Source organism: Exophiala mesophila, assembly GCF_000836275.1.
Source record: "Exophiala mesophila strain CBS 40295 unplaced genomic scaffold supercont1.1, whole genome shotgun sequence".
In the NCBI taxonomy this organism is placed as follows: domain Eukaryota; kingdom Fungi; phylum Ascomycota; class Eurotiomycetes; order Chaetothyriales; family Herpotrichiellaceae; genus Exophiala; species Exophiala mesophila.
Window position 1 is genome coordinate 2,794,903 of NW_015622504.1, and position 19,745 is coordinate 2,814,647.

At 50.4% G+C, this 19,745-nt stretch overlaps 6 protein-coding genes across 8 annotated transcripts; 2 read left to right on the forward strand and 4 right to left on the reverse strand.

The window, feature by feature from the left end:
• The first annotated feature begins 2,112 nt into the window (after positions 1-2,112).
• PV10_00882 (uncharacterized protein) lies at positions 2,113-3,570 on the forward strand. Its single transcript, XM_016365013.1, has 2 exons — positions 2,113-2,546; positions 2,772-3,570. The coding sequence occupies exons 1-2, from the start codon at positions 2,375-2,377 to the stop codon at positions 3,164-3,166; spliced, it is 567 nt and encodes a 188-aa protein (XP_016228662.1). The 5' UTR covers positions 2,113-2,374; the 3' UTR covers positions 3,167-3,570.
• Positions 3,571-3,573: 3 nt separating this feature from the next.
• On the reverse strand, positions 3,574-5,159 carry PV10_00883 (uncharacterized protein). The gene is made up of 3 exons (XM_016365014.1): positions 4,778-5,159; positions 4,541-4,722; positions 3,574-4,494 (listed from the first exon to the last, which is right to left on the reverse strand). The coding sequence occupies exons 1-3, from the start codon at positions 5,071-5,073 to the stop codon at positions 3,737-3,739; spliced, it is 1,236 nt and encodes a 411-aa protein (XP_016228663.1). The 5' UTR covers positions 5,074-5,159; the 3' UTR covers positions 3,574-3,736.
• Positions 5,160-6,008: 849 nt separating this feature from the next.
• PV10_00884 lies at positions 6,009-8,679 on the forward strand. 3 transcript variants are annotated; one of them, XM_016365016.1, is made up of 4 exons: positions 6,009-6,708; positions 6,762-7,860; positions 7,919-8,126; positions 8,174-8,679. In XM_016365016.1, the coding sequence occupies exons 1-3, from the start codon at positions 6,594-6,596 to the stop codon at positions 7,980-7,982; spliced, it is 1,278 nt and encodes a 425-aa protein (XP_016228665.1). In that variant the 5' UTR covers positions 6,009-6,593; the 3' UTR covers positions 7,983-8,126; positions 8,174-8,679. The 3 variants fall into 3 exon arrangements, with proteins under 3 accessions (XP_016228665.1, XP_016228664.1, XP_016228666.1); XM_016365015.1 differs by having other exon boundaries at positions 7,919-8,679; XM_016365017.1 differs by having other exon boundaries at positions 6,009-7,860; positions 7,919-8,679.
• Positions 8,620-12,821, reverse strand: PV10_00885 (uncharacterized protein). The gene is made up of 2 exons (XM_016365018.1): positions 12,713-12,821; positions 8,620-12,661 (listed from the first exon to the last, which is right to left on the reverse strand). Exons 1-2 carry the CDS (start codon positions 12,770-12,772, stop codon positions 8,759-8,761), a joined length of 3,963 nt encoding a protein of 1,320 aa, XP_016228667.1. The 5' UTR covers positions 12,773-12,821; the 3' UTR covers positions 8,620-8,758.
• A 107-nt stretch (positions 12,822-12,928) lies between these two features.
• On the reverse strand, positions 12,929-13,622 carry PV10_00886 (uncharacterized protein). The gene is made up of 2 exons (XM_016365019.1): positions 13,260-13,622; positions 12,929-13,205 (listed from the first exon to the last, which is right to left on the reverse strand). The coding sequence occupies exons 1-2, from the start codon at positions 13,437-13,439 to the stop codon at positions 13,113-13,115; spliced, it is 273 nt and encodes a 90-aa protein (XP_016228668.1). The 5' UTR covers positions 13,440-13,622; the 3' UTR covers positions 12,929-13,112.
• A 159-nt stretch (positions 13,623-13,781) lies between these two features.
• On the reverse strand, positions 13,782-16,911 carry PV10_00887 (uncharacterized protein). The gene is made up of 3 exons (XM_016365020.1): positions 15,689-16,911; positions 14,360-15,640; positions 13,782-14,304 (listed from the first exon to the last, which is right to left on the reverse strand). The coding sequence occupies exons 1-3, from the start codon at positions 16,297-16,299 to the stop codon at positions 14,253-14,255; spliced, it is 1,944 nt and encodes a 647-aa protein (XP_016228669.1). The 5' UTR covers positions 16,300-16,911; the 3' UTR covers positions 13,782-14,252.
• Positions 16,912-19,745: the final 2,834 nt, after the last annotated feature.

Here is a 19,745-nt window from a genome sequence, read left to right on the forward strand (position 1 = left end):
TTGCACTCTGCTCCGGCCTTCGAGCGATGAAATAAAAGGCAAGCAAAGCCAGGCCACGGACGACACGCGAGGGGATTGCCCGAGAGATGTCACTAGCGGTGGTACCGGGACATGTGGTGCTGATGATGACCTTGGGTTTGCCATGAGCGTCCATGTTGAAGTCTGACACTGCCAGTCGTCGGACATCGACCTCGAGGACGAATTTGGATTTTGCATATTGCGACGCCATTGCAGCTAACCCTGGCACAAAGTTTTCTTGGGAGCTGACATACTCAAGAGGCTGCTCACTCTTAATCCAGGCCTTTTCTTTTTCGGCATTGACTGCGAATGCTCTTCCAGACGACACAAAGGTGAGATGAGGCTTGTAAGAGGAGTCTTGGACATCGGCCTTTGCGACCAGGAAGGGCAGGATCAGGACTCCCAGAAGAAAGGTGCCAAGTCCATTCACATGAAGGGCCTCCTCCCAGCCGTCTTCAGTTTGGACATAACCGGCCTGCATGAGTCCGGCATTGAGGATGGCGGCATCGAGGCTTGAAGTATGCGATCGGAGCTGGGTCACAAAATCCTTGGTTTGCTTGAATGAACTCATTTCCAGCGTCAAGACAATGATTTCAGATTTGATACCGGTTTGTCGGGTGGGTTGTGCAGCAACAAAATCCTCGATTTGCTTCTTTGCCGCACGTCCCTTTTCCTCAGTCCGAGCTGTGATGATGACTCGATCTGCATCGAGTGCTGCTAGTTTTTTGGCAGTTTCGAGACCGATGCCGGTGGTGGCGCCAGTGATCAGAACGGTTTTGCCAGAGAATGATTGGGTGACGGGTTTGGGAGGATTGTTTTTGTCATAGAAAATGTTGGAGAGGAACATTGTGACGAAGGGGAAGTGGGATGATCTGAAGCAGCGGATCAAAGACGTTGCGAATATGTTTTGGGGGTAATTGTTGTCGTCAGTCTGGCGCGATTCAGTTGCGGACGAGGCCCGTTTCGTGAGTCTGGCGTTGAACTGACCAATATATACTTCGGGGTTAGAAGATTGAGGGTTGTTTTTAGATAGCATGAAAGCCGCTGGCACACAATGTCTGGCAAATGAGCTCCACCAACGCCACCACTACCATTGATCGACATTGCAAGTGTTGTTTTTGAAGCCAAGGATGTCAGTGTCCGAGACGGAACGTTACGAATACGAACCGAAGGTCATGAGTCAGCGGGGAGGTGTAGTATTTTCCTCGTAAGGCGGTGTTGGCGACAGCAGAACAGTACCTACGAAGTTAGTATAGGGGCAGTGTCTATAGAATGCTTGTTTTGCTCTTCATCCACCGACCGGCTTTCACAGGCAGGCCGGCTGACAAATTCAAGCTTGAAAAGTCACCTGGCATGCCTGGGCAACAAAAATGGATGGCGACAGGACCATGGAAGAAAGTAGTATCTCAGATGGGGATAATACCTTGAGCTTGACCTTAATGAGTCCGAATTTGCGAGGCGCCGCTTTGTTTACAGTAACCTGGTGTCTACAGTTGGGGCAATTCCTCCAGGACGCCTGAATCAACTTATTTATAAGCTGCGAGCCTGTGGGTTGAGAAGAGGTAGTCGGCAACCGCGGTACCAAGGATGCTGTCCCGTCTATTGTTTGAAGTGGCCCAAAGACCAGTGTTGCAAGAGGATGGAAAACTTGATAAATTCAGTACTGGTTGTCAGCCTCGTAGGGTATCATCAGTATGACTTGAGGGGTGCCCGCCTCGGCCACTGGTGGGCCCTGCGCACAGCAGGTGGTACCATTACAAGCACCACACCATTTCTGGATCACCTGCAGGCTGTAAGTATACCTACGGAGCACCTGCATAAGGTGGGTAAGGTAGGTAGGTAAGGTAGCCAGGCATGTCAAGCATCTCAAGACTGGGACGTTGGCACATTTGACATGAGGCTCCAGGATACCGGCCTGACCGGGCACACCGGGGCATAATTGTGCATAAGTAGCTTTAAACTCTGCTGTACAGCTTCAAGGAGATTAATACAGTGCAGCATTTAATCAACAAGTGCCAAACCCCACACTGAATCATGGTTGCGCTACCATCTCTCTACAGTTGGATGATTCTCAGGTACCATGGTTGGTGATGAAATTCTTCTTGTACAAACACACATCAGTCTATCATCGACGTAACCTCAGGACTCCTGTCTCTCCCCTACTCTTCTCGGCCTACAATGATTGAGATACACTCCTTTTAACCTCTTTCCTACCATCCACCACCCACAATCCACCCCACAAATCAATCCGAACCGAAAGCCTCGTTGCTTGCCTTGCCCGTCCTCACGATCCTTCAACCACGCCCACACCGAATTTACTGCGTGTACACATCACCACTACCACCACCTCGCCCATATGGAGAGCCTCAGCCTCCACGACCCCCAGCCATCATCCGCGCCGGCTCTGGGCCAACAACCAGCGCAGCAAGGAAATGCCGTCTTCCCAGGCCCACCGCCAACCCAAGGCGCACCACAACTCCCGCCGCAGATGTTCACCACGGCTGCGCAACTATTAGATCTCACCGACAGTATGTCTACCCTCTGGATATCATATGCAACGCTCCTGCTTTGTTCTTTGGCGCGCTTCCCTGACTCAAGTCAACCCTCTCGTGTTTATTCATGCATCCACCAAACATCCTAGGGACGGTGGACCACCCAGAGGACTCCTCTATGGTTTGCTTCTCATTCTGATCACCTGGGCTTTTAATTATTGTACACATCTATCTAACCCTCTTCCTTTCGCCAACCAACAGAAAAACTCCTCCTCGTACTGCGCGACGGGCGCAAGATTCACGGTGTTCTCCGATCCTGGGACCAGTTCGCCAACCTAGTCCTGACCGACACACGAGAGCGATATTTCGTCACAATACCAGCCACTGATGCCACATCACAGCCTCGACATCTCTACTGCGACATCCCCCGTGGCACTTACTTGGTGCGAGGAGAGAATGTGCTGTTACTGGGTGAGGTCGACCTTGATAAAGACGACGATCCTCCTCCGGGGTATGAAGAAGGAAACGTCGAGGAAGTCTTCCGTGCTCAAAAATTGCTCGAACAGACGCGGAGGGAGAAGGACAAGGTTCGGGGGAGAAAGCTGGCTCAACTTCTGGGAGGAGAGGTTGAGAATAGTGGTGAAGTCCTCTTTTGATGAGAGAGATATTTGGAGGTTCCTTCCAAAAGACATAGAACGGGATCCTACCCTTTGGAGTCTCTTCGATGTCAGAGGAGGTCAAGCTGCCATCCATCCCTTGTCGGACACACACGCCCTCGATCGCCATCTGGTCTCTCTCCGTTCCGGCCCGGGAAGTCGATCGGGTCTGTACATCACAGGCCATATTTGTTTTAGGTGAAATGTTCTGTGGCTTCTGGCAACCAGAAGCCATGGCTTGGTCTATCGGGGCAGAATATTGTGAAATGCCCTTTGACCATGATGCTGTTGAGTGCCACGTGATGAGGATCGCACGAACCTCGAAACTCACTGGAGCTGGCAAAACATCATTTACAGGACCCTACAATATATTGATATCGTCTTGTTCTCTTGATTAATTAGACGGCCGTGCGCATACCAGGCTGAAAGCCAAACTTTTGTTTCGCTACCATGTCATCTACGTATCTGCAACTGGCTTGCATCCTCTACGCCTTCATCACTAGAATCCACAAAGTCATGGTAGTACTCAGCCCCTGGTGGGTCCGAGAGGATCATTACATTTCTTTAGTCTCAACTGGATTCTAGAAGGCTTAGCCAGTTGATGAGCATCATTGCCTGTGTGACAGCAACTTTTTCGCCAAATTGGACTCCATCCCAACTCTCCGCTTGGACTGTCATGTTCCACATCTTGAGGACCTCAATGTCATTCTCAAGTGCGACGTGTTCCATATGCTTATCGAATTCCCAAATCTCCTGATTGCTTTTTCGGTCCTTGACCTCGACATGACCTGCAGCAGACGGGCCGACCCACAGCATGGGAGTTTTCCGTTTCGATTCATCCGCGAGACCGAGGATCTCGAGAAGGGCCCTAGATGCCGACTCTTGTGAGCAAGACGCAGGTTGCAATGATAAAATGATGGGAACAGCCTTGTAGTTGCTTGGGGGAACGCTAGGAACCATCATCTTGAAGCTGTTGAGGGTGTTTAATGACATATGGTTACCATCGATTCTGAGAAAGGTATGCGGCGTGCGGCGGCAGAAAGAGACGCTGTCCTCGGCCAGCACGTCCTGGGGAACTTGGTGACTAGCGGTCACAAAATGACGAGAGCAAGCTTTGGCGGTGAATTGGGAATCACACCAACACTGAGTACGAAGGGCACCCTCCATTTCCTGGACTCTCATGGCACCGAAAATTAGATCTTGCCGAAGAAGAATATTGAAGCCGTTGTAGATCGACTGGAGACTGTCGTCACCGACAAAAACCAGGCTGTCGAAGCGTTCTAAAATCATGCAAGTCTCAGCGATGGTGAACCAACGATAGTGACAGCCTGTCAAAAGTCAGTCCTGATCATTTGAATCTCGATCTTCTCTTGCCTCTGGGAATGTATGGAGCATCGAAACCGATTCTGCCGCCACCAGACATCGCTGTCAGGAGGGATCGCCGAGTTGTACATGAGGCCTGAGTGAGGCTACCATGTTGATCCTCTGAGGTCGGCATATACAGATCGCGTCCTCTGATACCACATTCTGAGAATCCTTTAAAGGAGCCGAAATAACTGCATCTATTAGTTAAAATGTCCCAGCCACATGACTGACCTCGATAGTGCGTACTGGTCAAAGTTCTGATGGTTAATGAGAAACTTTTTGGAGGGTTTAGAGAGAACGTCCGAAGCGAGTGGAAGGAGGAAGCTAGCGATCCATAGCATGAAGATGAGATAGCCCAAAGCCAGCGTCTTGTACGCAACATGTGGCCATCTGAGGCCTTGGAAGACGTCGTTCAGCCTATCATGAATTCGATGCAGGATAGGCCGACCCAAGACCAGAGGCCGAGCATTGCTGCCAGCTCTGGTCCTTGGAATTAGCGGCATGATAAAGCGTCGTCGTTGGCCCGTCACTCCCAGTCGCATGAACGTGGTTCTTGTGAAAACCGACGCGTTTTGACAGCAAAACCTCCGAAAATAGAAAGGGGGTCCTCGTGAGTGGCAGAAAGACTGAGCCCAGACAAATCAAGAACGAGCAATTACGAGGGGCAGGAACAACCGCGAGTGAAACATCATTGCAGCCTTCCCTCTTGACGCGTAATAGAAACCTTCACCTACATTGATGTTGGTCATAACGACACGTGCTCATTCAACCTTACCTTGACATTTGGTATCTTCGCTCTGCAACGGCCACACCTCTGATCATGTGACCTGGGCTGGGCTGCGCTTGCCCCACGAATGCCATTTTCCGCCAAATGTATACTTATGTGGTCGCCGCAGTCGACGAGCCGAAACATATGTTCGAAGGAAGTCATGATGTTGATATCATAGTGAAATTGGAAGAGCCAAGTCGGATCTCTGTAGATTCCGAATGCACCCGGCGTTCAGGGGTTCGGGGCCACACCGGAGGAGGCTTCACGTGCACTGTGCGCCGAACAGCACGCGACCAACCAGTAACCACGGCGTTTACACTTTATGGAATTACTGGGGGAAACACAACGATACAGTCGTTATTCTGAAGCAGCGAGTTCTGGCTGCATCTACATCCCTGTTGAATCACAGCTATGAAGCATGTCATAAAAGTCTGCTGTTGCTGGGAATACTCCGTAGATACGAGTAGAGAGAGGCGGGGTCGCAAGTAATGACCGACGGAGCAAAGGAGTTTTGTGTGCAAAGATGGAGAGAAATCCATGCAGTCACGGGAGCGCAGCCACTTGCCAAACTAAAAGTTGTCAATAATATCAATGGTGGGACACCGTCACGCAGTATTGCCCGCGGGCAGGAGCACGTCCTCACAGCCGAGGCACCAATGAACTGCTCTGGATCTCCAAGTAACCGAAACGGAGGCAACTGGTCAATCATGTGCTTCTCGCCTGCTTTTCCATCCTCGCAGCCTCTAGACTCCCACAACCTCCCACACTCCGACAAGCGGGCGACCGTGGCTGGCCTTGGTGCTTTTCTCCCCACACCCGAGTCCTGTTTGTCCAGGGTCGCCTGCGAGTATAGCACCACACCACTCACCGAGTCACCGACCGTGCTTTGCTTGTCCTGGCTGCAGGTGCTTCTTTCCACTGTCCCTCAGCCGAGTATCGAGTCATCTGTTGCACCTTGACTTCGACTCACACATTTCTCAAATCTTCCTCTCTTCTGCAGAATCCCAATCCTTAGATCTCTTTCGGGCTCATTAACATCTTCTCATCACTTTACTCCTCTCGTCACTACTATCTCATACCTCATTTGTCTTCGTATTCTTACTGTTTCGTTACCTGCCTCGGCACCCTACACTCCAGCACCGTCGGAGCAGGTCGGACCACCATCAACAACACCACTTTTGTAAGGCCAGAATTTGGACTCATCATCGCTGTTTCCGGTCTCTATTCCTTGCCGCATTCAAATTGTGTGACCTCAGCGTTCCAGGCCGCAAGGCCTGATCCTTAGCCAACAACATGTCGTGGAAGCCCTCTGAGAAGCTTCTCCAGACCATCGGACATTATGCCAGCTTCCCTCCGACCGGCGTTTCTCTGCGCCAGATGGTTCAATTTGGCGAGAAACCCTCTACTGGTTTGTACTCTGCCCTTGATACTAAACGCCTTTCACTAACAAGTCGCCCTTAGGCACCTTGTTCCGCGCCTCTCAATTCCTCTCCGAAGAGCTTCCGGTCCGCCTTGCGCATCGAGTAGAGGAGTTGGGCAAGTTGCCCGACGGACTCAATGAAATGGACTCCATCAAAAAAGTTCGGGATTGGTATGCACAGTCATTTGAAGAAATCACCACATTGCCGCGGCCCGACATCGATAAGGAAACCAAAGATCGACTCCTCAATCCTCCAAAGAAAAGCACCAACAGACTTTCCTCCACCACTCGAAACCCTAGTCTCACATCAGAGTTGCATGGCAATGGCAAGAATGGTCAGAACTCGAGAAGATACTTTGCGGGTGTTGACGATGGAAGAGAATGGCCGCCCTCTTTGGCCGAGTACAATCGTAAATTCAGCCGCACTCTCGAGGCAATCAAAAGGAGACACGATGCTGTTGTGACCACCGTTGCCCAGGGCATCAATGAGTGGAAACGCAAGCAGCAGAGAATGCAAATCGACTCATCGATCCAGCAATTTCTCGATCGCTTCTACATGTCACGTATCGGCATCCGAATGCTCATCGGCCAACACATTGCCCTCACCGATCAAACATCGCACAAGCATCCCAACTACGTCGGTATAATTTGTACCAAAACAAACGTCAAGGAGCTCGCAGAAGAAGCCATTGAGAACGCAAGATTCGTTTGCGAAGACCATTACGGCTTGTTCGAGGCACCAAAAGTTCAATTGTTCTGTTCGCCGAGCCTCAACTTCATGTATGTGCCAGGCCACTTGTCACATATGCTCTTTGAGACCTTGAAGAATTCTCTCAGAGCTGTTGTCGAGACCCATGGCGCAGAGAAGCAGGAGTTTCCCACCACAAAGGTCATTGTTGCCGAGGGAAAGGAAGATATCACCATCAAAATCAGTGACGAAGGAGGTGGAATCCCTCGATCTGCCATTCCTCTTGTTTGGACTTATATGTATACTACCGTCGACACGACCCCGGAATTGGATCCAGGTTTCGACAAAAGCGATTTTAAGGCGCCTATGGCAGGCTTCGGTTACGGACTACCCATTTCACGATTATATGCAAGGTACTTCGGAGGAGATTTGAAATTGATCTCAATGGAAGGGTAAGTTTGGCCACACAATCCCCACCTGATGAACTCGTTGCTAAACATGTCACACCAGATATGGCACCGATGTATACCTACATCTCAACAGACTTTCTTCCTCGTCGGAACCTCTGCAATAACAATCAGCAGTCATGAGGGATGTCGGTTTGAGCGGCACATCCCAAGGATTGGCGTTTCATAAAAGTTCGATCGCAAGTCTTAATTCACGCATGGCCGCAATGCGTTCGAAAAACAAGGGGGGAGAAGTTTCGGAAAGAAAACAGGTGGGCGATGCCAGCAGTATGATCAATGAAGAGCCTAACGTCGTGAGGCCTGGTGGAGCAAGCCAGTGGCTAGAATGAAACAGGTGTTGATGGCCGTTGCTCGAATATGGAAGAGATGAGAAATCTATATGGGATTATAGATCCAAGAACAGAAAACTCTTGGAAAGGCCACCGGATTGTGCCAGGTGCCCTTGAATTGTTGATAATGACTCAAGTTATCCACAACCACACTCACAGTGTGTGCATATCAAGCCAAAAATGTAAACGATTGGCAAACGGATCGATGTTTTCTACGTTGTGTTCTGAACCACGAGCGACACGAAACGAACGACACCAGCAACAGGTCGGTCAACGTCAACGAGGGGATCACATCCTTTGCAGCAAGATTAACACACCGCCTCCCCCGGAAAGACGATTACTCGGTTCCTCTACATCTCAATTTGGATCTCAGAAACCAAAAGTATCATCGCACGTGAATGAACTACTTAGGCACCAGATTCGTAAGTTCATTAATGCACAAAGACAGGATGCTATATACACACATGCGCATACGCGAGGACACACCATGGCTCTTTGTACATCCGTGGTGTAGTAAGCTCGCCTCGTCTCGCCTCGCGTCAGCTAACCCAAGTTTAGTTGCGGCCACCACGCCCGCCTCTACCACCCCTACCACCACCCTTGCCATTAGAAAACCTGACATTGCCCCTCCCACTCCTCTTGCCTACACCACTCCCACCTCGAAACTTTTGTCCTGCTTGGTGTCGACCTTGACTTGCGCCGCCATCCCTTCGTTTCTCCTCCCCAAGACCACGTCTTTGCTGCTGTGGCCTTGAAAGGCCCCCACCACCACGAGACGGCGACTTGGGGGACTGACCGCCAGTTTTGCCAGCCATGATCTTTCTCGCAACCTCCCTTGCCTCCTCGACGTCGAGATTCATCTCGTCTCGATCCCGTTCACGTGTCTCAGCCATGGTCTTCTTTTGCATTCCAGATTTGACCTTCAAGCGGCCCTTCTGACCTCGTCTCACGGCATCAGCTCCAGACACAGCGTCAAGATAGGCATTAATCGAACTTGCCCCCTCGGCGTTGTTGGTAGAATTGGACATGTCCATGTCACCATTGGGGTCTGTGTCGCCGCCGCCGAAGATGAGCTTGCCATCTTCGTTGACCTTGGCCTTGGTGCGTTTACGGGACAAAGATGTGAGAGGCTCTCGACGGCCCACTTTTCGTGAGGTGATACTGGCCATGGATTTCGGGTCGAGCAAGTCCAGTGGTTCGTCATCGGAATTGTCTTGCACGATGTATTGATTGGGACCTCGTGACTTCCTCGACGAAGTTGCAGGAGTAGCCTTATTTGACTTTTTGAACGAAACACCAGTCATGGTATTGTCGCCGTCAGAGTCTTCGCCATCATCATCTCCGCCGCCATCAATTTCGGAATCATCGTCTTCAGACCCGTAAATAGCTTCATCAAACTCATTGTCGTAACGTTTGCTGCGTGGATCTTCGCCATTGGAGCCTTGGTCATCGCTATCGGCGTCTTCTGCCCCCCTTTTACGGCGAGCTCGTTCTCTGCGTTTGCGGATATTGACAATCATCTTTCGGTCGTCTCCGCCTACCCAATTCTCGAGCTTGGCACTATCGAAACGTCGAAGCAAGCGGTCAATGATGCCCTTGACCTTGGCTCGCAGACGGCCTTTGTTCTCCTTACTCCACACCATCAGGCCGGGAATCACGGAGCTCATCCGAGGCTCGAGCATATCTATCGGTAGAACAACAACCATGACTTTAACGAAGCCAAGGACGCCACGAACGATTTCTCGGTTGTTGGACTGTAAGAACATAACCACTGTGTCGACAAGCTCTTCTTTTGTTTTGTCGGACAGTTGGTTATGATATTCGAAGAGTAATCGACTCAAAGCCGTCACGCTTGCGGCTACCATGTGGGGTGCGACGCCTGCAAGGCCAGCACTCACCATAGTGAAAACCTCTTCCAAGTTTGCAGGGGCATCAGGGGAATCGTCTGGCATGTGCGAGACTAAGCGATTGCGGATGACTGTTCCAGTGGGATTGGCTGGGTCTGATATCTTGTTCGTTAACGCAATAAGAAGATTGAACCCTGCAGTACGAGCCTTTTCGTTGCTGTCTTTGCATGCGAGCACAACTTCGCTCAGAATGCTGGGGATGAAATGTAAATCTGTCACTGGGAGGAAAGACACAAGGGTTTCGATGGCCAGGGTCCGATCTCTGCGCGCAGGCACTGGAGTCGTTTCAGATGTTTGGAGAATCAATTGTTGAAGCTCGGCGTTTCGAGCTTTGAGCGCTTCAGCACCTGTAGCAGAGGTGGCCAATCGCGGAATCATCTTGTAAGCTTTCTTGATAAGCTGGGGATCCGACTTGAGGATGGCCGGATTCGTGAGGATGTTCGAGGATATCGAAAACAGCGCCGCAAAAGTTGATCTTGGTAGGTGGATGGACAGAGCAATCACAAGGTCAAGTAGAGTGTGAGATGTAGGTGGGAGTTTGTTTCCAGCTGGCTGATTTGGATCCTTCTTGGGGATGGATTGATCAGGCGTCGGAAGGGCCTCCAGAAGCATCTTTGAAACACGCTCGAAAGTGTCCACCAAGTCTTTCTCAGGCGTGATGCTCAGATAAGCGTTGATGCACTGTAATATGTAAGCTCGTGATTGGGGCAAGGTTTGACTGTAGACGTTGAACAGAACAGCCAACAAGTTGCTGGCCATCTGTCCAAGGTGTTGCAAACTTTTTTCTGCATCTGAACGTCGCATCTGGCGCTCCAGTAGCAATACCTCGTCTGACAGGTCTGAGGCAAGTAAAGCTTGAAAGGACTCGACGAGATTCTGCAGACCTCGACAAAGGTCAGCACGCAGATCAATCTGTTGGTAGAGGAGGTTGGACACAAGTTCCGCAAAGGACTGGTCCAGGGAGATGCCAATATCAAGAGGTAGATCACAATAACCTGGAAATATGGACCAGGTCTGGTGGACTATGGTTTCGAAAATCTTGATGTCGGTCGTTTTCTCGCCTGTGCTTTGGTCGATGATTCTCTGATACATTGTTTCGCTCAGAGGTACGAGTTCTGATCTAAAATGCGCCAAGTTTGTGTTGGACACGTAGTCTCTCAGGAGAGGCAATAGCCAAGCTCTGCCAGGACTTTTTGGGGACGGTTTTAATAGATTCAGAGGTAGGATGGTCAACACTGCACGAGGACCAAGACTTCGGATGGCGCTTCCTAGGACTTCGTCGGCCTGCTTCTTGCCTTGGAAGCCGTCATTGCCTCTCAGTTCGCCAATTGCTTTCACAATAGGTAGGAGGAAAGGATCCCCCCGCCAACGAAGGGCATCAAATAGGGCGGTGATGACATTGAAGACTTCAATCCAGGCAGTCTGGTACTTGACGGCTAGAAGGCTCAAAGTTCGACTGGAGAGTTGCTCCAACGTCTTCTCATCGTAAATCGAGGGCTCGATGATAACGCTGTTAGGAATGCAGTTGGCAAAGAACGAAATCAAGCATTCCGAAGCTGATACCCTGATATTGTGGGAAGGACTTGTCAGATATGCAGATATCAAATCAAACAATTCAGGTAGCTTGACAAAGGTATCTTCTGGTTCGAGGGTAGCCGCCGTACCATAGCCCCGAGACATAATGGCAATCCAAGGCGGAAGTAGTTGCGAGTCGTTCTGGGCCGGTTTCAAGTCGGTGATGGCATCCAACAATCGTGGCAACTTGGCAGAAGAGACTTCATCTTGGATTCCTTCAAAGATGACTTCAAAAACTTCAAAAGCGCTCATAACCAGATAATCATTCTTGGACTTGGAGATTGACAACAACAACTCGCAGAGGGACTCAATCTTGTTACTTGGCCATCCGCCCGAGGCAGTTGCTATAGTTTTTGTGAGCTGAAGAGCATGGATAAGGGCGGGATCGTGGCTGTCGTCAGGTCGACCTCGTTGGCGCCTTGCCTGGTGAACTTGACCCACCGCATTTTTTAGATTGTTTTGGGTCGCGACAGCACAAAGTTCTGCAGCCGGATGGTCGATGGCAGGGCCAGGTGGGGGATTTTTCAATATCTGGATCAAAGCCTCTTGTGTTCGCTTCCGAATCTTAGGCCTGGAATCGACCGCAAGTATCAGTAGCACCTGAATTGCCTGTCGAGGGCTAGTTTGGTTCTGCGGCAGATTCCAGGAGTGACTATCCTGCTCTTTCAACAAAGACTCAAGACATCCGATGGCCGATCTCAAAAGGGGGGCATTTTCTGTCGTAGGGCTGAGGTAGGGTGTGAGAGGGGTGAGAATGGAGTTGAACTGCGATCGCAATAGCGCTGAGGGGACATGTGAGGTGATGAGATCAAGGAGATAGACGGTGGACGTCAGGAGCTCATTATCAGTGTCCTTTTGCGTCTCGGGAGGCACCTGCTTGAGAAGAGCAAGGAGAGCGGCAAAGTAGGCGGTCGGAGTGAACTTTGTGTTCTGGTCTCGAAGAGTTTCTTCGATAGAAGTGAGGACCAGGGCAGTCTAAGAAGAATTAGTATTTCGGCAGGTTGCAGTGGGGAAGGAGCAACATACATGTTGTTGACTTTGTAGATTCGGAGACTTAATTCTGGCCAACTTGTCTTCTAGCGACATCTTGTTGAGTGGTGAGGGTGGAATGTACCATCAACAATGACCATCGTCGATTCTGCGGTCAAAGATCGAGTTTGTCGTGGTGGGCTGGAATTTAATTTTTGGCCTGGCAGAATCTTCACCGCCTGATTTTTGTGACAGCCTTGCCGCCTTGGGCATCTCAGCCTTGTTTTGGGACACCAGCCTTGTGAGGTACGAGATATAGACGATGAGAATCAATAGTGCTCCCCTGGTCGCACTCTCATTCTACCTTCAACTTTGAGGTGCTGAGCTTCTTCTAGATTAATTCTATTTGCACTTTATCAGAAGAAACGATCACACCGGTGACCTATTCACCTGCCAATCATCGAGACACTGGAAACCAATTCCGGATGATCGGGGCTGGGTGTTCCCCCACCGCGACTCTCTGAAAATAGATTCTGGTTTGAGGAATGGACTACGATATTGAATGTCAGCTGTATCTCAATGGAATGCTCTCGCAACCGCCCACCTTCTGGTTTTCGAGGGCGTATCTCATTAGGAGCTGGTAGTTGTCAAGGATGATGGTGGCGCGTCGCTTTCGTTGTTCTTCTGCATATTCCTTCATGACTTCGGGTGAGACTTTTTTTCCCCTATCCAAATTGACACGCTCTCCAGCAGCGTCGCTGCTTGTGTCTGGATTGGAGTCCATGAAGATGTGGAGGGTGGAACGGTTATGAAATCGCTCGATCTTGCTGCAGACTGTGGCTGCTAGTTATAACATCAGAAAGGAGACCCTCAGCACGCGCTGCAGGCTATTGAAAAAAATGCAGATGGAAGCATAGTAAGTAGATCATTCCTTTTGCTAATCGCACGCGATGCCGCAGAGGTGAGGGGAGGTGGATAAAAGACATCCAATATGATCATGATGGATCTATCATCATAGCCATAACTCAACAAGCCTTGGAGATCCTGACACGTGATTCGGAGAGGTCGAATCATGTTCCCAGTGTCCTCCCTGTTACTGCGATAACCTTGAAACAATGCATGAATATAGGTGCTTAATCCAATGTCGGGTATATCTACAAGCTTTTCGAGCGTCTATAAGAGCTTTTACCCAGAGCACCTTCATCGTCCACAGAACTCGACTCCCTCATTTCTCAACGCCTGCCCACGCACAATTCGATCATTGTGTCAATGTCCAATTCATCCTCTTCCCCAGTAGTAACTGATTTGTGGACGACCAGCGGCGACTCTCTAAAACAAAACAAAAAAAAAGGTTCAATCACCCTGATTTACTGGGAAACCGTCGTCATTCCCGTATGACTCGTGAGTTTAGATGGAGTTGTGCAAAAGGTCCGTCCCGCCCAAGGGACGAGTTCCTGGTTCAACAATCGTCCCTGATAATCGAAAGATTCCCACAACGCCACAGTGCTTAGTGACATGCCGCTAAATCGAGCAAATTCAAAGATTCTGTACATTCGAGTACGTTGTCGGTCATGGTCGCGCAAATTATAGATTAGCATTAACATCCATCCACCAATTCATTCTTGGGCCACGCATAGCCAGTGTCGGGCCTGTGAACAATGGTTAGTCATGGTCTTAGCCCACTTCCCACCCACGGAAACTTACCAAGTAGTGATATTGGGATTCGTGTATATATCAATATGATCTTTGATGTACTGTGTTGTCTCGTAGCCCTCAGGGTCGCAGCTCAGTTCCATGTCGTCTCCCTGGTAAACACGGATATAGTCGACTCTCATTTTGGCTGGCATCAAAGGTGCAAGCCCAGTCATGTTGAGTGGTGAGAACCCTGGCGACATGCCGAAATTGGTGATGATGTACATGGGCTCTTCTGGTATAGGTCTTTGTGCCACGTTTCCGTTGGGTCCCAGGGCCTGACCTGCTAGGCGCCAGACGGGCGTATCCTCTCCCACGTACCAGATCACGTCTCCCGTAGCTCCGGGAGTATACTCAAAGGCATAAACCTGGTAAGCTTTGCCGTCATACCAGTCATTGTTCAAGTTCGAGAGGCCAGATACAGCTTGCTGAAAGGGGCCTCCTTTATACTCGTTCATGTGCGTGATAGTATCGTCAAAGACCTCAACAAAGTCGTAATCGGGTTGATACCAGATATCCATGGGGGCAACTTGAAAGGTCTGAGAAACGTGGCCGATGACATATCCCGTTTCATCGTATGGCGCGTTACTGGCCTCTAGGGCATCAATTTCCGGTGCGGATCGAGACTTTCCAGGGCTGGGATGGTCTTCGCCGCTGCAAGTACAAGCTGGTAGCCGCATGCCAGGAAGGAAATTGATACCGTCTGGAGAACTCTGGTTGGCAGTTATGCCGGCGTCGCAGACATCGGCATATGAATAGGGCCAGAGTCCGTCCGTTGTGGCGGCATAGCCTGCTCTGCCCAGGTTGCCCATCGCCCAAAAACCGGGCCAGAACCCCACGGTATCACCACGACCAGGTAACGAGATACTAGCTTCCAGTCTGCCACCTTTGAAGCACATTTGATTCCAGGACTGTATCATGCCAGACCTGTAGTTGAGGCCGTGGTTCTGAAAGGCATCGAAGCGCAATTCCAACACGCCGTCGTTGGTTGTCGCAGCATCTGGATCGTACCACTCAAGGTCTCTGGTCACGCCGTACCAAAAGTCCATGCCCGTCCAATATGGATCATCACCTTCATAGAAGGTGCGTCCTGGTGTGGAGAATTCATCGGAGAAGACCAGGTTCCATGTCTTGCCGTGGAAGTCCTTTTTGGTGCGAGCGGATTGTGGCGTTGCAGGGTCGATCAGACCATGTCGCATATTCTTCAGGAGAGGCACTTTGCCTACAGATTTAATGCAGTCTGGGTTAGCTGAGCACGGGTCGGCAATGGCTGTGATCTTCTGTACAAACGTCCTGCAAATTTGGTCAGTGGTTAACAGCATCGATAAGGTGTCAACTTACACAACAGGATACCCAATAAAGAGGGCGAGCAGACCAAGTGTGATGAAAGCCAAGCTTCCTACGTTGACAATACCACGCTTCGTGAAGATATCACAATCCCGTTGTTCGCCGTTTGGGTCAGGATTGTGTAGATAATCATCCTTCTCGACATCTTCCGGGAACAAAAGCAGGCCCGCGGACGGGAGAATATTGTACTTTTCACTCACGGTCTGAGTATTGACATCTTCTTCGCTTCCTGCTCGAGAGCCCGGTCGAGACTGACTTGAATCGCGAAACGGATTCTCATAACCTCTGCTGTCTCTGCTCCGGTCCGACTCCCAACTTGAACGTCTGGAAGAATAACTGGAGCGCGCAGGAGATCTCAACGGGGAGGCATCTCGAAATCTATTTCTGGAAGGAGGTAGAAGTCGTTCGGCGGAATCTTGAACTTGGTTAGAGTTGTAGACGTTGTTGAGGCGGGAACTAGGGCCGGTGGTGGGTCTAGAGGATGTAGGGACCAAGGTTCGTGAGGAGCTGTTATTGTTTGCGTTGAGGATATCTTCCTGGCCCGAGTTCAGCCTGATGTGAGGGGGTACTCGAGGAGGTGGCGGAGAATTGCCTGAAGACGACATTGTCAGATGGCGACCGACTCGTTGTCGAAGATGTCGATCGCCACACGGGCTGAGTACGTCTTGAGAGTATGAGGTGCCTCAATTGTGCTTGAACGAGCGTGAGCCAGCGTGGGAGGACGGCGAGGTGATTGAGATTGAGTGGGCTCCAATCCAAAGGTACCAGAAAAGACGCTGGGGCTGTGATGACCGTTCCAGACCACGACAGTGCTTTGTCAATATTGCGTGTGCCTCAAAGACTAGGTCAGGTCACCTAGAGCTAGGTGACACGAATGTGGAGGAGGAGAAGTGGGCAGAGAGAGAGTTTCGTGAGTTCTGTCGCGTTGCGAGCAACTCCTTTCTGACCGGCAGCAAAGAGGCAAGATCGGGGAATACGAGAGAGAGTCGGTATAGAGATGGTGTGATACAATTGACCGAGAGGGTGTGAGCATCGAAGGAAAGTCGACAAACGAGTGGAATCTTCTCTATGGCAGGATCCAGAGAGAGAGAGAGAGGAGTAATGCTGAAGAGTGTGTTTGTGTGGTTGTGCTGCTCAGGTGCAGATGGAGGATGCGATGGTTTGGAGGTGGGAAGGAGGGAGGGAGGTTGAGGGCGTTAGCGGGCAGGAACCCTTTGTCAGTGTGCCTGGAAGCCACTCCGCTGTGGCTAGTAGTAGTAGTGATAAACACTGCACCCAGCTCTCCTTGAGTCTTGGGCGCCTCAAACTCGGGGGTCTGACTTTCGACGGCACTGACAGTCTACAGAAGAATTGTGGGCTACAATTGCACAGCCGCACAGGAAGCGGTTCTGGAGACTTTTGCGGTGTTTGATCACGATCTGCCGCTTTGTGCTCTAGGAAGTGATAATCTGTACCTAGTTGGATCCCTGGTGGTACTTTCAAGGCGTTGTACAGTCTCAGGACAATCAAGGCCGAAGATTAGGTCCCACGGCTGCAAGAGAGGTACCCTGGGTAGTGCCTGGCGGGAAGCAAGCAGGGTCGCAGGCTGAGGGAAACGGTTGTTACCAACTGGCAATTGACGAGCGCCCCCTGGGACCCCAAAAGGCAGACAGGGGGCGTTCTCGGCACCTTGCACATAAAGGCAGAGGCCAGTCGCGTGTCTTTGTTCTGCATCAGGCTTGGCCCCAATCTCGGACGCTGCAAGCAGATCAGGGAAAAGTGGACTATGTTTTAGGGGCCACTGGGCTTGGAAGCACGCTGAGTATTACACCTGCGACTGGCTGCTTGTACTTCCAGAGCTAGAAAGTTTTCAATGGCTATCTGTACGGGTCGACCGTTCATTTGCCAGTTACTATCGATATGGACAATTAGGGACAGCCTCAATCATGCGTATCCTCAGAATCACACAAATTCGGAGATTCAATTCCTTAGCGAGAGAACCAGACAACGGGGCACCGTTGGTTCTTGAGGTTCCTAGAGCCAAGAGCTTCCCGACTCATGCCTCCTTGCTCTGAGGTACAGAGACTGCTCAGGTGGTAGCGACGGAGTGCTGACAAGACAGGCTCATCAAATATTCAGGGAGAGAACTCCATAAGCAGCACAGCCAAGGAGACTTGATGAATATCTTCTAATGATCCTCACTCCATCGATTATCCTGCACATGCTGCGAATGAAAAGGTAGTTGCACTATGGAGTACGCGTACCCGGACGTGGCTCATGACTTGACAAGTGTTAGTTGCTGGGTCTATCGAAAGTCCGTGGCCAGACCTTATTAGTCGGCATATGCTTTGTAGTACCAACCTTGAACCTATGCAGCTGCTCACATCTAGTTTTCCATTATTGAGGCAAATGTCCGTTGGGTCTCTGGCAGGTACCGACGCACCCAAGGTTTGTGTGTTTTATCTGGTGTACCTCAGTAGTAGGGACCTAGTGTTCTCCGTGACTCCATAATGCGTTTTGAATCTGTGCTCCATTAGGCTACCACCCGGCACAATAATGCAGATCAACGAGGAAATCTGTCACCTCAATAATTCGCACCATGACAAAGCTCATAGCTTCAGCTCACACCAATACGCATCTGCTCGCTGCAAACAACCGGACTTGGATCTTGGTTATTGTGATTGTTTTCGCACCTAGCCGCCAGTGCGCCACATCCGGCTAAGCCCATAACAATCGTAGGACGCGTAAAACTATAAAACTCGTGGCAGAGTTTGATGGAGTCCACCAATGCCAACTCTAGACACTCGAAACTCTCCGATCATCTTCAACGGAGACTGTACCCGCCCGCGTCCCCATCCCCGTCAACAAAATAGGGGAGTCCCAGCCCGACAGGAGGTGGCGGTCTTGGTCAGCCAATCATAGCTGATTTTATGCCTCGTTTGTTCCAACTCCCCTACACTGGCCGCCCTGGTGACCATCCACCGAAGTTACTTATCATGCTTGGATCTGATAGGCGACATTGTCCGCCTATGTAGGCATCGAGAAGTGCTGCTACAGGGTCCAGGGGTTGCAGTACATAAGCACGATACATCGCCCAGATGCCAACCGAGTACTGACGAGAAATCCTCGAAGGCTTATATTCAGCACGGCCTTGGCTCATCATGACGAGAGTCTTGGGCATGGTGGCATGCTGCTTCACATTGTCTTCTTCGTAGCTTTTCAAGAAATTTCTAGGTTCCAAGATGTCCAAGAAACCACCAAGATATCTCAACGATCCATCACTGTTTTCTCACTTCGATCAGCACAATTTTTGATGAGGCTCTGCTCCACTGTCACAACACTGCCACACTGTCCGCCTCCTAATTGATCTCCATCCTGCCATTCCAAGATTCGATTCACCCTGCCACGCCTGCCTCTCTGATTCTGCAATCCAGCCCTGCCAACAGGACTGTTTATCCCTCCCGGTCCTATCGGAAGTTTCAACCCAACACTAGGCACATCGCCCTCAATGTTGCACTGTAACGCGCGTCATGTTTGTTTCACATTTGCTGCACACCAGATCAACAATGCATTGTTATTGAGAAATGTTGTTGCAGCTATATTGGCAATTTGGTAGGTTTCCTCGGTGCAGCTGATAACCATGCTTGCATGTCGTCTTCTGGTTCATCTTCTCCCGCCATACTCTAATCTCCATAAGTACCTCATATGTACAGAATGCATGCTACCTTGCTCTTCTCGGGCCCAGTTTCCCCACCATTGCATTCTCGAATTTAATATGATTGTACATTTCAAAATTCTGCCATCATCGATAAAGACGGATTTCGTTGCGTGTGTCGGATCCAATAAAAATGAGACATTCGGGGCCGTTTCCGTGGCCCGAGTCACTGAACAGTTTGCAAATTGCTAGAATCCAAAGATCCAGATCAAAGCAAGTCCCCCTATATATTACAAGATAGTCTGCGCCAGAGCCCGGCACGTGCTCTGAAGATGGCTGCCATTGCCTGTAACGAGATTTATGTACAAATCGGAATCTCGTGAGTCTGTATTCAGCGAATAATGGTTGGTCACGTGA